Source organism: Dendrobium catenatum, unplaced genomic scaffold (genome assembly GCF_001605985.2).
Source record: "Dendrobium catenatum unplaced genomic scaffold, ASM160598v2 original_scaffold_71536, whole genome shotgun sequence".
Classification (NCBI taxonomy): domain Eukaryota; kingdom Viridiplantae; phylum Streptophyta; class Magnoliopsida; order Asparagales; family Orchidaceae; genus Dendrobium; species Dendrobium catenatum.
Window position 1 is genome coordinate 1015447 of NW_021389983.1, and position 14611 is coordinate 1030057.

At 32.0% G+C, this 14611-nt stretch overlaps 1 protein-coding gene across 3 annotated transcripts in view; it reads left to right on the forward strand.

The window, feature by feature from the left end:
* LOC110108953 (digestive organ expansion factor homolog) overlaps positions 1-14611 on the forward strand; it is a 90374-nt gene that overhangs the window by 25498 nt on the left and 50265 nt on the right. For all 3 annotated transcript variants that reach the window (XM_020839820.2, XM_028691812.1, XM_028691811.1), the window contains 4 exons: positions 3682-3754; positions 11505-11564; positions 11667-11705; positions 11791-11879. In XM_020839820.2, the coding sequence (XP_020695479.1) occupies positions 3682-3754; positions 11505-11564; positions 11667-11705; positions 11791-11879 (261 nt within the window). The remainder of the gene's footprint in view (positions 1-3681; positions 3755-11504; positions 11565-11666; positions 11706-11790; positions 11880-14611) is intronic.

Sequence of the window (14611 nt, forward strand, 5' to 3'; positions counted from 1 at the left end):
CCTTTGGAGTATTGTAGTTATTACCAATTCTAGAGTAAAAATGGGAAGTTATAGCTATGACTTTTGTCACAAGTTTTCCTAACTTTTTTATAGATTAAGTTATCAGACGTTTTGCCTATTGTCAAATTGATTCAGTTGACAAATTAACAATGATATTAGACTATATGGAATTCCTAAGCTTTTTAAATCTGACTGAGACCATAGATTCACATCTAACTCGTGGAAAGGTGTTCATGGAAGTTTGGGCACATTATAGTGCTACATCCCATCCACAGATAGATGGCCAATCAAAAATAGCATTTAGGAGTTAGAGGATTTACTAAGGTTATGTGTTATGGATTTTGGAGGTAGTGGGGAGAATTATATTCCATGAATAGAATTTGTTTATAGCAATAACTATCAATCCAATATTAAAAGGATGCCTTATGAGGCACTATATGGAAAACAATTTAGAACTCCATTTAGTTAAGGAAGTTGTAAAGAAACGATTGATGGATCTATAGTTAATGGATCAAGCTATTGAGGAAATTAGGTTAATCAAAAATAGGTTAAGGCGGCCCAGGATTGTCAGTAGAAATATTATGACCAAAAGCATAGAGTTGTTGAATTTGAAGTTGGTGAATGTGTTCTTAAAAGTTCAGTCTATGAAAGAAATATCTAGATTTGACCAAGGAGGGAAGCTGAATTTGAGATAGATCGATGCTTTTAAAATAATTGAAAATTTGAAAAGTTTGCCAATAGAATATCATTGTTGGCAAATATGTCCGATATACATAATAGTTCTCATATATCAATGTTAAAAAAATGGACATAAATGAAATTGAGTTTCACAATATAAAATTGATGTACAGAGCAACGTAATTTATATTGAAGAACCATAAAAGATGTATGAATCTAATGTTAAAGAATTGGGGAATGAAAAAAATCCCTTATGAGAAAGTATATTGGAAGCATAGATGAAAAAAAAAAAAGAAGAAGAAGAAGGAAAAGGAAGATATGAAATTAAATTCTCTCACTTTGATATATTATGATTTATGAAGAAAGCGAATTTTGGGATTGAAATTCCAATAAGAAAGGAAGAATTGTAATACTCAAAATTGCAAAAATGTAAAAATCTGAATTTATCCAAATTTTAATATCCCTTTTTTTCGTTTGTAATAAAAAATGACTAAATATATTTTCATAAAATCCAAAATTTAATTATGATCATTATATATATAAAGATATAAATATAGTATATTGTTTATTGTAAATTAGTTTATTAATTAAATCATTTACTTTAAATTTTATTTTAATGTTACTATACAATGGGCTATGGTCCGGTAGCTTTCATACAATTTCCCCTAAACTTTACATGCAACAATCGATATGAAATTGGATGGCTGGAATGAGTTAAGACATTGCACTTGTATATTAACTTTATACACAGACACGCTAATCTAACCTAAGTATTCCCATTTTCTCATTCCCTTAGCTAGCAACAGGAAGCGACCTATGAAGCTCGAGTAGGCTTTAACTTGTAAGGAGGACAAAGAAGGAGAAGAAGAGGAGACGTTAGGAAAAGCTTGTTTTTTTACTTATATAAATCTGGACAAATTGACTTTGATTCAAGGTAGTGTTTTGCAACTTATATGAAGCGGAATTTTTTTGTTGTAACGCTTTAATTTAAAGTTAGTTTGATTTAGATTTAAATTGAAAGTTGGAAAATACTACAAATTCAGAAATATGAATTTTGTAGATTATTTAAAAAAGAATAAAGTGTCGAGGTGATTGTAAAGAGATAGTTTATCTTGTAGTTGATCGTCATTTGAGTAAGATGCTCAACTTTATTTCAGAAAGCAAATTTATTTAATCAATTGGGTATTTTGATAAATTAGATATACCTATAAGCTATATATTAAATATTTGTAAAATTAAAGTATAAAGTCTATTAGCTTGCTAAAATGAAAGGTGTATGTTTTTAATGTTCAAAAAATAAAAATGAATGATTTATACATTTAAATGTTCAATAATGAAAATGAATGGCTTAAGAAAGGTCATGTCTATTTATGGGTTTTTAATAATATGTATTTGATAACTTGTTTTGGTAGGGCAACAAAAGTGGGCACTTATGGAGGCAAAAAAGTCCTAAATTTATAACTTTTGAGTTTATGATGTTTAATGAACTATGACATAAGTATATGACATACTTTAAAGTTGAAATAAGACCTATATTAAGTAGTAAATGAAATGAGTAAAAATGGATTATGAAAAAATTAGATAAATTATGATGTTTATTAGAAACTTTATAGTCAAATAAATAAATAATTTAAAAAATGCTTTCGAACAACTTATATGTATTAAAAGATAAATTCCTTTGGAATAGAAATTGTTATATATCATAATTAAGTCATATATGTCTTCATTATGCCTCACCATTGTGGGGCATGGTAGGATTGCTGGATTTATGATTGCATTGCACTTCATCTAACAATTTTCCTTTATTTCTTTCCAAGAATATTCTGGTTCACCTCAGCATAAGCAAAAATCTACATTAAAGCGACCCTTGTTTATTTTCTCTTGAAGTGAGATTTTTGAGCTTGCTAGCACACATACATTTTTTATTGTTGGCAAATTCTCTTCGGGCCACCTCAACCTTCAAGTTATTCACAAATTCATATTAGATTTAAACTTGTTTAATGACTATTATTTTAGACTTATTGACCTCTCATGTCATTATAAGACTTCCTTTAGATATAGGTTACACCAAACTCTTATATTGGTAACACTATTATATTAGTGTTTATCTGATGCTAATGCTAAAATATTCTCCCCATTTTAACTGTTTCAAGAAACCACTTGTAGATCTTGTTTGGCTTGCATTTCGTTGGCTTTGTATATATTATTTCAACTAATCCATCTTATATTCCATGCTTCCATATTTGGTAAAGCGTTGCAAGTGGATGCCACTTCTACTTGGCATTCTAAGCCTTATATGGTCAGAGTTTATGTTGAAATGGACGTTATTTCTCTCCCTCGAATTTGTGAAGATATGTATGATCATGATTCACAGTAGCCTTATAATTCAGATGAAAATATTTAGAGCATTAAGAGTGTTGATGCTTTTGTGGATGACATGTTTCAAATCTTGTTTGTTACAGGGAAGGAATAAGAAAAAAATATCTATTCTCACTCGTATTCACCAGGCTTGAAGGCATATTGAATGAGTATTTTTGTAGTTTTCCTGTTTCAAGGTTTTTTTTAATTCGTATTCTTCCATCTTTATTTTTTAGTTATAATATCATGTTTTAAAAAATATATTTTAAATAAGTTCTCGGGATAAATTAGAATAATGGCAGTTGGTTTCCTCATAAGGAGAATCTTTTGTATCTTCAATGTCTTTCCTGCTTAGATTATTCTTTGGTGTCTCTTGTTGTTTTTATTTTGGTTTCTCCTGCATTGAAGGATTGACTGTGTTTTTTTAATGCAATCAATGATTAAACTGAAAGGTTCCAGCTAAGAGATTTTGTGAAATCTAGCGTTGGTAGGAAAACATAATTGTAGATTTGATTTATTAGTTTTCCTTTGTAAGTTGTGCAAGTTAAGTTGTAGTGCATGCAAAACAAGATTTTGCGACTTTATAGGTTCTTTTATTTGATTTTATCAATAAATTAATGTAAGTTCATATGTTTGGTCATGCAGGAGAAGCATAAAATTGTACAGTAATTTTTATTCTTCAGACATCATTGTAGCATCTCCTCTTGGTTTAGTCACTGTAAGTCTACTTTATGCTCTTCTTGATTGCAATTAACTTTAAAGTTGTTGACTGGAGTAATCATCACACCATTAAATCTGGGACCCAAAAGTATGAAAGTTGCTTATTATTTTGAGCTTAATTTGGAGCATTTTGGATGTTTCATTAATGAACTGATCAGAAAATTTTTATGTTGGTTTTGTAAGGTCACTTAAGGTATTTGCATTGACCGCATCAATTTGGTCAAGAACTTGTAGGACAAAAAAAAAAAAAAAAATTTTTCAGGATGCCTCACTATGTTTTCTTTTAATGGACTTAAAAGTTTTATCCTGGATTAACACATATGCTGTTGATTTGCAGTCCTTTAAGAAGCTGAAAGTATTGTATGCTATGATCTTAGGTTGAATTTATGATTATATTTAGAAGGATAAGATAAAATAACTTGACTCAAAATTTCTCTTGGTTTAAGTTTTTAAATTAATTCATGAAATTGAACTATTATTAACTTGGTACATTAGCGTATGAAGCATAGAGTTTTCAGATGTAACGGAAACTGAAGGACTTATAACAATTATCAAGATGCTTCTTTTAAGACAGTTTGAAATGGGAGAAAAATGAACAATAGATGATGATATCGAAGCTTTCATTCCTTTATGATCATTAGTTATATTCTTTTTCAAAATAAAATAAATTTCAATATAAAAATTTCTTGTACAGTTTGACTGATTTCCTAATCATTTTATTAAAAAAATATGAATTTATTTGAGTAAACTAGTAGGTTTTACCATTGTTTTGAAAATCGGACCGGATCAGCTGATTCAACCAGAAACTGGTTGGCTAACTGGTCTGGTTTTTCCCTAAAACCGGCTCTGCAATGAATTAGCTAAAATTGGTTCGATCCGGCGGTCCAACCGCCAAACAGGTGAACCTTTTTCGATTTTTAAAAATTGGCCAGTTAAATATTTATCTATTTTATACAAATAATTTTTTTTTTAAATTTAAAAATTAAATTAAATTTAAATTTGGACTTCAAATTTGTTATAATAATGAATTTTAAATAAACTCCAACAAAGCTTACTTACATAACATTACCATCCATGTGACTTGTTCATTCATTAAAAAAAAAGCTATATAAAGTACAAATAATACTAATCTAAATTTTCTAGATGATGTAAAAAACTAGAGTGAAATTCTCATGTTAACAACACAAATTACATATTTGTAAACATAAATTTTAATTAAATTTTATGATATAAATAAAATTTATTTTTAATTAATAATATTTAATTTTATTTATTTAGCTATTTAATTATATAATAGAAAAATGCTACTTTGGTGCTATTCATCAGTTATGCACACTAAAATAGTTGCTTAAATTTACTAAGTAGTTGCGATAAGGCTAATGAAGTTGATGATGGCCTGATAATAGGCCCTTATTATAATTCTCGGTTTTAAGGTTCCCCTTGCTTAAGAATATTTAGTTTCACTATTTTGGAGCAATCCTTGTGTTCTTATCTTGAAGCTACTGCTATTATTTTTATAGTTTTGTGTTTTTTTTTTTAATTTAATGCAATGTTGTTTATTTCTTTTATACAACACCTTCCATTACCAATTATGAGTGTCACGGCCCGGCCCGATAAGCTCGTGGAAACGAGCTAGAAACGGATGTTGGACAGAAAAATGTAAAACATAACTTCAATAACATCATATAACATGAAACATTTAAATTTGTAACATTCAACATTTGATCAAGCGCCACTAAAACTTGTGAATTTTCAAAACTTTTCATATATATCAAAAGAGATTTACAAAGGTGGATTGTAAAGTTCACATGTAAAATCCATCACAAAAAAATGTTTAACATCAAAATAAAATACAAAAGAACCTGTCACCCAGTATTTTCGTACGACTGTATGTGAACCACTATTTCTCAGCCATCAATTAATAGCGATTTCTCCTTAAAAGTATCCCAAAATTAGAGAATGAGCTAACGCTTAGCATGTAACAATTAATACTACCAAATTCAAATATAATGAAAAGAGATCAATATGTATGCTTGATGTGGACTATAGACTTGAAATTGAAGAACTAATTAATACAATATCATGCTTAATTAGACATGTACTTATATATATATATATATATATATATATATATATATATATGACTTTTTATGTAACAAATGCTCTTAGATAATATAGATTTCTAAAGAGTCATATTGTGCTAATGCACCATATTGGTACTCCTCAACATGCACAAATCCGCATACAATTTCAATATCATATTATATGTGATTGACATATCAAACATTCATATGTTTCAATCCAACATATGCATTTTACTTCACCATCATATGTAAGATTACATGTAAACATATGTAAGACTTTATGAAGAGCTTTATACTTTTCCTATATAAGTTGATCATATGAATGTCTTATCAATCCAACATAAACATGTGTAAAACTCTATCCAACATATAAATATTTTATAAATACATTTAACATTTTAAAAGAGCATAAAGAAAATGAACTTGGAGAGTTAATTATCACTTACCTCGATAAGCAACCGTTTATACTTGTGGCGAATCTTCTTGGACCAACACCTCTCTTATAACTAACACCTAGAATAATAAACACCTTGATTACTAACTCATAATACAATGCATTTTTAATTAATCAAACCTTAATTTTCTTATAAAAGGTTAAATTAAAATTATACACTTCTAATTAATCTAACTCCTAAACTCTTAACATAATACATTTCCCGATTAATCAAACTTATGACATAATACATTTCCAATTAATATTCAAATTTTTTTAATATTTTCTAACATTTTTCCTTTTCTAATTCATAGAAATTTCTTAACTTAAGTAATTATGAATTTGTTTTACCCAAAAAAACCTAAAAATCGGAAACCTAATTGTTTTATATTTCCCTCATTAAATTAAGCTAAAACCTTTCCCTTCCTCCATTTATTTTAGCATAATAATGTTTCGGATTTACCCAATGTTTAAAATTGCGTAATCGGGTATTGAGACGTTTTTCATTCGTGAGCTGAGGCGTAAACCTCAAATTCAAAAGATTGCGTAAACATAAAATGATAAATTTTGTATATACTAATGAGTAAATAATATATAAAACATAAAAATGCACAAGATATGAAGTTAAATCAAAATATCCCAATAATAAGACAACATGAAATATAGGTCAACTCAAATTCCATCTTTCCCAAATCACAATATTCTTTTCATTAACAAATAATTCAAAAAATAAATAGGAATTACATATCACATAAGAACTTATAAGTCATCGGCACTGTCATCACTAAGGGGGTCTTCATTTGAATCATCATTATGATGAACTGCTCTCCCCTTCCTCCTCTCCTATAGAGTTAATGTCTCCCAATCAGCTCCTTCTTCAGTATCAGTTATCTTCCTCTTCCCTAAATATTGTTGAACAATATCAAAATGAATAATCGTGTAATACATTAATAAAAGTGTAAGAAAATTATAGTATTTATATATCTTTTTTGATTTTTTCTTGAGTTGTGGTGGATCTAAATGCTTTAAGACCATAAAAAAAAATCAACATTCAAATCTTCATCTTGTAATTCAGACGACATCACTTCAACTTTATTATTTACAAACCACTCATCATCAGATGCCACATCCTCGCAAAGCAAAGGATCTTCATCATCCATTAATTATTTTTTCTTTAAATTCCTATCTTTGAGTCTCCTATTATACATAATGTACACCAGTGAAATAATCCTCAATGTTGACAAGTGATTTATCCTCTTTGTATGTACTTGGTTGTAGGTACTCAAATTTCTTTCACAGCCAGATGAAAAACATGTCAAGCCCAAAATTTTTATAGCAAAACGCTATAATTTTGGAGTCCCATCACTAAATTGAATCTACCACTCAACTAATATTTATATAAGAGAGTTTAATTAGTGCAATTTTTTTTTTAAATAACTGTTTAAAACATTAAATAAAATTACCTGGAGATCATTTGACAATTGTATCATTTGCTTGTTGTAATCCCAACTTTGTTCCTAAAAGATACCACCAATTGCATGTTAGCATTTGATCTTTCAGTTGCATCACTTATTAGCCGATCCATACAATAATACAATTCAAACTTTATTTCAGGGTTTGTAGATTTGTTCTATGCATATTGATACTGAGGATTTAGGTAATAGCCAGCTGTACGCAAGTGCCGGTGAAGCTGTAACTCCCACCTATCTTCAATAATGTTCCAAATTTTCCTAAAGCTTTTATCTTCGCCTCCTAAGTTGGAGGCAATCATCTCTTTGGCTTCATCCATGACATTGTAGATGAAAGTCATTGCAAGCTTCTTCTTAGCATCCGTCATCCTTAAAACTTGAACTAAAAGCCTAGTGGTTGTAATGACATATAAGATACTTTGTCAAATCTGTCATTTAAAATAATTTTTCTAATCTCTTTTTCCTCAGCCTTCTTCGCCCAAGCACAACACAACCACTGTGTAGATGTGAGCATAGCTTCTAAAGGTTGTGTAGCATCCAACATGCTCTCTAAGGCCAAGTAAGCGGTGTCAAATCTTGTTGTTGTTGGCCTTACAATTTCTTTCGTTGAAAATTTTCTCATAACAGCTAAAACGCAAGAGTGGTTGTAAATAAACTTAGTTATCTTTTTTGTTTTAGTAAGTGCATTCTTATGTTGAGGTAGCTCCCCAAGCTTCTTAAGAATCAGATCTATGCAATGTGCTGTACATGGAGTCCATTACAGATTTTTCCTCTTTTCCATAAGTTTTTTTCGTACAGTCTTGTAAGCACTTGTATTGTCTATCACAATTTGTATGACAAAATGTTCTCCAACATCCTCAACAATGTTATTTAATAATCCAAATATGATTTCAGCATCTTTGACCTGGTCAGATGCTTTAACTGACTTTAAAAATATAATATTATATGGATTATTAATGAGGATGTTGATCAGATTTCTATGTTTGATTTCAGACCACCCATCTGACATAATTATTACTCATGTTTGAGCCCAAGTCCTCTTAATATCTTCAATGCTTTTATCAAAGCTTTCCAACTCCTTCCTAATTCATGTTCTCAAATAATACATGGTTTAAGGTTTGAATTCTCTCCCAAATGCTCCAACTGAACGGATTATATTGTAATAGGCAGGTGACATTGCAACATTAAATGAAATTACATTTTCGTAGAAAAATCTGTCTATATTCTTACACACTCTTCTTCGTGCCTCCCTTGCATTTTTTGCGGCCATGTTCTGTGTAGTAGGAGGCCTGTCCTCTGATGGGTCCACTATATAATGATCCATAGACCCTTTAGCACCCCTATATGAAATGGGCTTCATCGAAGAAGATGAATCCCTAACTCTACGCTCACTCCCGTTATAAGAACCAACATCAACTCTATCCTCAAATTGCTTCTGTGCAAGATGTTTTGACGTGGTAGATTTATTCATGTATGACTTTATCTCCTCCCTTACAGTATTAGGAACTTTGGAGCATGGAGCAACATTCTTGTGAGACCCTAAAAGGTGATCCTTCATCCTAGTCACACCACTTTGCACAACTTTGTCACAGTAATTGCATTTTAGATAGATATATGTTTTATCACTTCCTCATACATCCACCTGAGTGCTATGTTGCCATGCTGGATCTTTTCTATGACCTAATGCAGCTTTATCCTTACTTCTGATCATCCTTTATGAGAAGAATATATTAGTGGCTTAGTGCAACATATCAAACCCCTAAACATAATGCTTTACTTATTTTACATTAAGAAAACTTATACAAATCATGCACTCATGAAGAAGCAGACTAATACTAACAACTATTATTAAAGATGATGAATACAACAATATGCCAGGAAGCCGGGGGTCCAAGGGGGAGCTGCCCCCTGGCGGGGTTCGACTTGAAGTTCTATTTATTTTTAAAGTTCGTAAGTCATTTGCATGGAAAGATACCGAGCGATATCGAGCATGTACCTAGTAGTAGCGAACATGTATCGAGCGATACTGGCCATCTACCTAGCGGTACCGAGCATATACCTAGTGGTACCAAGCATTGTTGTACTGAGTGGTACCGAGCTGTACAGAGCATGTACCTAGCGATACCGAGCGATACCAAACGATACCGAGCAGACAGACCGATTGTGGAATCTTACTCAGTAGAATATGGAGGTCCTTATGGCAGAATGAACCGATCTTGTATTTCACAATAAGGTGATAGATGGAAACACGAAGAAGAAGAGATTTCAGCGATCGGTCGAAGGAGACTCTAGCCCAACTCGCGGTAGATGAGAACTCCAAGCAATAGGCGAAGAGCAACTCACGGTGGAAGGAAGCTGACGCTGGTCGAATGGAAGGAACTCAGGAAGAGGGGAAAATGTCATTCGAAGAAAAAGGGAGAAGAAACCTAGTTTCGGTTCGAAAATGATCGAAGACGGGGTGGGGGGCCGAATCGAATATATATATATATATATATATATATATAAGGTTAGGATTTTTTTTTTTTAAATTTTTAAGAGGAGGACGCCTCTAAAACATGAGGCGAGGCACAGCTCAGTGAACTTGAGGCGTACGCCTCAATGCCAGCTCTCATTGCGTAGGCTTTGAGGCTTAAAAGTTTAAAATTGCGCTGAGCCACGCCTTTTATTGCACAATTTTAAACCATCGATTTACCTAAAAATCCAAATTTTGGAAACAAAATTTTCACTAATTTCAATAAAATTGCATGTTAAAACTTTCCTCTTATCTAATTATGAATTTAGGTTATTTAATTTTTGTATTGTCTAATTTAAAAAAAATAGGGAAAATAGTATTTTATGAAAAATCTCAAATTCACACCAATAGAACCTCCTTAAGACACATAGGAATAATCTTTGTTAAAAAATTTTCCTAAATCTTCATTCTTCAACATTTGAAAAAACCCTAAAATTGAAAATCTTTGGTGAAAATTTCATTTTCATGGTTAGAAACCTCCCCTAATCTTTCCTTACCATTCCTCTTTTAAAATTTTGAGTTTTGAGAAAACCCTAGATTTTTACCATAAGAAATCTTAAGGGAAAATGAAAGGATTTTAATGTTTGGAACTTACTTTATTCTTCCTTAAACTTTTTCCTTCAATCTCCACCAAAGATATCGCCGGATTACCCGCCGGCTGCCACCTAGCCGCCGCCCTTTCTCTCTCTTTCTCTCCTTTTCGTCCGAACAAAGCAAGAGGAACCGAAAATATTCGGTCCGTTGGCTTATGAGGGCGGTGGGGGAGGAGGGGTGTCCAAAATGACGCATGTGCCACTTGCTTTCTAATTCTTTTAAAAGCTAGTCATATGGATTTAATTTTTATTTAAATAACCTTTGTCGATTTTAAATTTCAAAATCGTGCAAAATTTAGTATAAATTTTTTATATCAATTTGATGGAAATTTTGCGTAGAATTTTATAAATTTGATCGAAATGCATGCGACGCTTACGATCGACATTTTTCGGGTTTTACAATGAGCTAGCTTACCAAATATATATTTTTGAGTCAAAGTCAAACTCTTTGTTTTATCTTTACTTGGAATCATTTGATGTTTTTTACAACGGTATGAAGTGAACCTTTTCCTATTAAGCAGAAGATGTAGTAAATTGTGTTTGGACAAAAAATGACGTCTGCATTCCCCCACTTTTTTGTTTTCTCTTTTTTGGCAACTATGTATAATTTCTTTAACTGCTCCAACTTTTGAGATCGATATTCATTTCTTTATTTAGAAAATTGGAGAGACAGAGTTTGAAAAGGAGAAGGATATTGACTATCTGTCCTCAATAGAGGTAAGTGAGCCAACATTGACTCTACGCATTAATTTAATTAGTGCTAATAATTATTCTTTTGGTTTTTATGATTTTGCTAAATTTCTTGTTCTAATAATGTAGGTGTTGATCATTGATCATGCTGACGTTATCACCATGCAGGTTTGGTAGAAACTTGAGGGAAACATAAATATTGTTTTGTTCACTTATTTAAATGTACTCACGCATGCTTTTTGGTACTGTTTAGAATTGGTCCCATGTGAATACTGTGATTGAGCATTTGAACCATTTGCCATCTAAGCAACATGGAACTGATGTCATGCGCATTAAGCCATGGTATGTTACTATGCTCTGGTCCCTTTTTAAAGAATATTTTCTGATCATAATTTTCTTGTTTTATACTTCAAAATAGGATAGAAATTATTTTGTCTGTTACCCTAAAAAGCTGTGGGGCTAATGAGTACTTCATTCAAATCATCATCATTTAACGTGTCCCAACTATTTGGGATTCCGCTTTCCAAAACCTCATTCTCCATGTACTCTGGTTGAGTGCTACAGGAGAACTTATTTTGTGTTGATATTTTTGCACAACATTTCCATTCATGTGTTTTTTTAGCTTAATTTTTTTCCTTTTTGTCCCCAACCACATTACCCATCTTAAGGGTGCGTGTTGTACTATTTTTTATTCATGGTCTGAACCACCAAGTTCAATTTTTACCACCCAATTTTCAATATATGTGACTCCTATTATTCTTCTAATATAATTATTCGTCAATCTATTCTTCATAGTTTTGTTACTCATCTATTTTATCATTTCTAATTTCTCCTAGCCCAATTTGGATATCAATGATTTTTTCTTATATCAAAAACTTTTGTATATGTTGACTAATTTAAAACTAAAAAAAGAGAAAGAAAGAAAAGAGAAAATAAAATAATAGAACAAAAAAGTTTGAATTGAAGAGATGCATCTCTTCTCATGAAACAATCAACATGCTGTTGATTCGGCCCCTCTTTGCTAAACAACGCAACTTTTCACTTTAATAACCGCCTTGTAGTTAATCAATAAAAAAAGAAAAAGATGAAGAGCACACTTACACTTTCGCTCTCTATCTACTCCTACGTGAAGCCCACATCCACTCGCTCCTTCAGTTGGCGAATACCCAATCATTCGACCAAATCAACCACAATTAACTGGATTTACTTGAGCCTGTCGTGCGCCTCCGTCAATCGAACACACAGTCGAGCCTTCATATGCTATGACTAGCCCATCCTGATTCCAAGCGTAATCCGACCGGCCCGCTTGCAATGCTTTTGTTCAAATTGCCTCCATCCGACCACACCTAGCATACAACGAACAAGCCGAAGCCTTGCTTCGTCCAAACAAGCCCTCCTACTTGCTTTCCTGCATTTCTCCTGCATGCGCACAATCACCCGTGAGCCCCACTTTGTTCGCCTTCTTGTTCGCAATTCACACCCTTACATGAGCTAAACTCAAACCGCATGGACAGCCTCCGCCTCCTTCCGACTAAAGCCCGAGTGCCACATGTGTATGATCCGTCCCGCCCTAAGTCGAAACCCCGCGCGCGAATACATCACCTCCACAACTCATTTGCACACTTACTTCTGCCTACACAAGCCGGCTGCAATTCTCCATCTCCCTTATCACGTGAGCATACTCAAGCCTGTTATCTCAGATCTCTCAAAGACCAGGTTCAAGATCTCTCAAAGACCAGGTTCAAGATCTCTCACGCTCGAAATCCTCTATTCCAACTGAAATGCTTGCTGTGAGTAATGGTTTGGGAAATGATATAATAACTGGGTTTATCTCTCTAGTTCAAAGACAGGGAAATAAACTGTCTATAATTATAGTAATTGGCCTGCATTAATGACTGCAATCAGTAGTTCAAAAAAATAATAGTTAAAATAAAATTATTGTTAAAGCAAATAGGTATTCCAACTTCAAGACCTCGTACCGTTGATTTTAAAAATTGCTAGGATGGTTTTAAACTTAAGACCTCATGTCGTCGACATTAGGTCCAGCTGGGATAGTTTTATTCAAGACCTCACCCCATCGACCTTAGGTCCGGTCGGGAAGACATAACGGTAAGTGCTGTTCTGACCTCATCGCATGGAGAGGGGATGCTGGGAGCCTGCTGAAATCTCCCATAAGACTGCATAACTTTTTCTCTTGGAGCATTTAAAGAGCGGTAATTAATTTGTTAACATGAACTTTAAAAACAATTAATTAATATAACTAAATGAAAATCATTTTTAAAAATTTAATTAAATTTAAAATTGAATTAAATTTTAAAAATTAATCTAATTTAAAATTTAATAAAATTGAACAATTCATTTAAATTAAATGTAATTTAAAAATCTAATTTAATTTAAAATAAATAACATTTAATCCAATAAAATCTTATTTAATCAATTTAACATAAAATTCAAAATAACCAATTTTTAAAATTAATCTAATTTAATTAATCACTTTAAAATAAAATTAGAATTCAAACCCCACTCAACTAATTTAAAAATCTCATTTAACTAATTAAATTTAAACAATATAATCAAATTAAAATTTAATTTCGTTAATCAATTAAATTAAAATTTATTAATTCAATTAGCCAATTGATGTAGACAAAGGGGGGGCCAACTCAGGTCCAAAATAAAATGAATGTTGGCTTCTCTTGAGTTTACTATTTGAGCTGAAATTTTAGCTCATTTATGAGCTGGATTTTAGTTCATTTATTGAACTAAGGGTTAGCTCATTATTAGCTAACATTTTAGTTCATTTATTATCTTACTTTTTATTAAATGTTATTTATAGTTTTAAACTCTTCTTTTATGATGTCTCTTGGGGTTCCAAAAACCTTGGGGTTCCAAAAAGGGCTTTTGGAATCCCAAGAAAGGTGTTTAGTATTCCCATGCATGACTCCTTGGTTTCCTCCATGGTTTCATTGCATTTGCCCCATTGGATTCCGGCCGGCTAATGGTTTCCCGTGCCTGTGCTCCCTCCCGTGACCGTGCCCCTTTGGTTTCCGCTCGGCCTCCTTGGCTCCCGCGGCTAC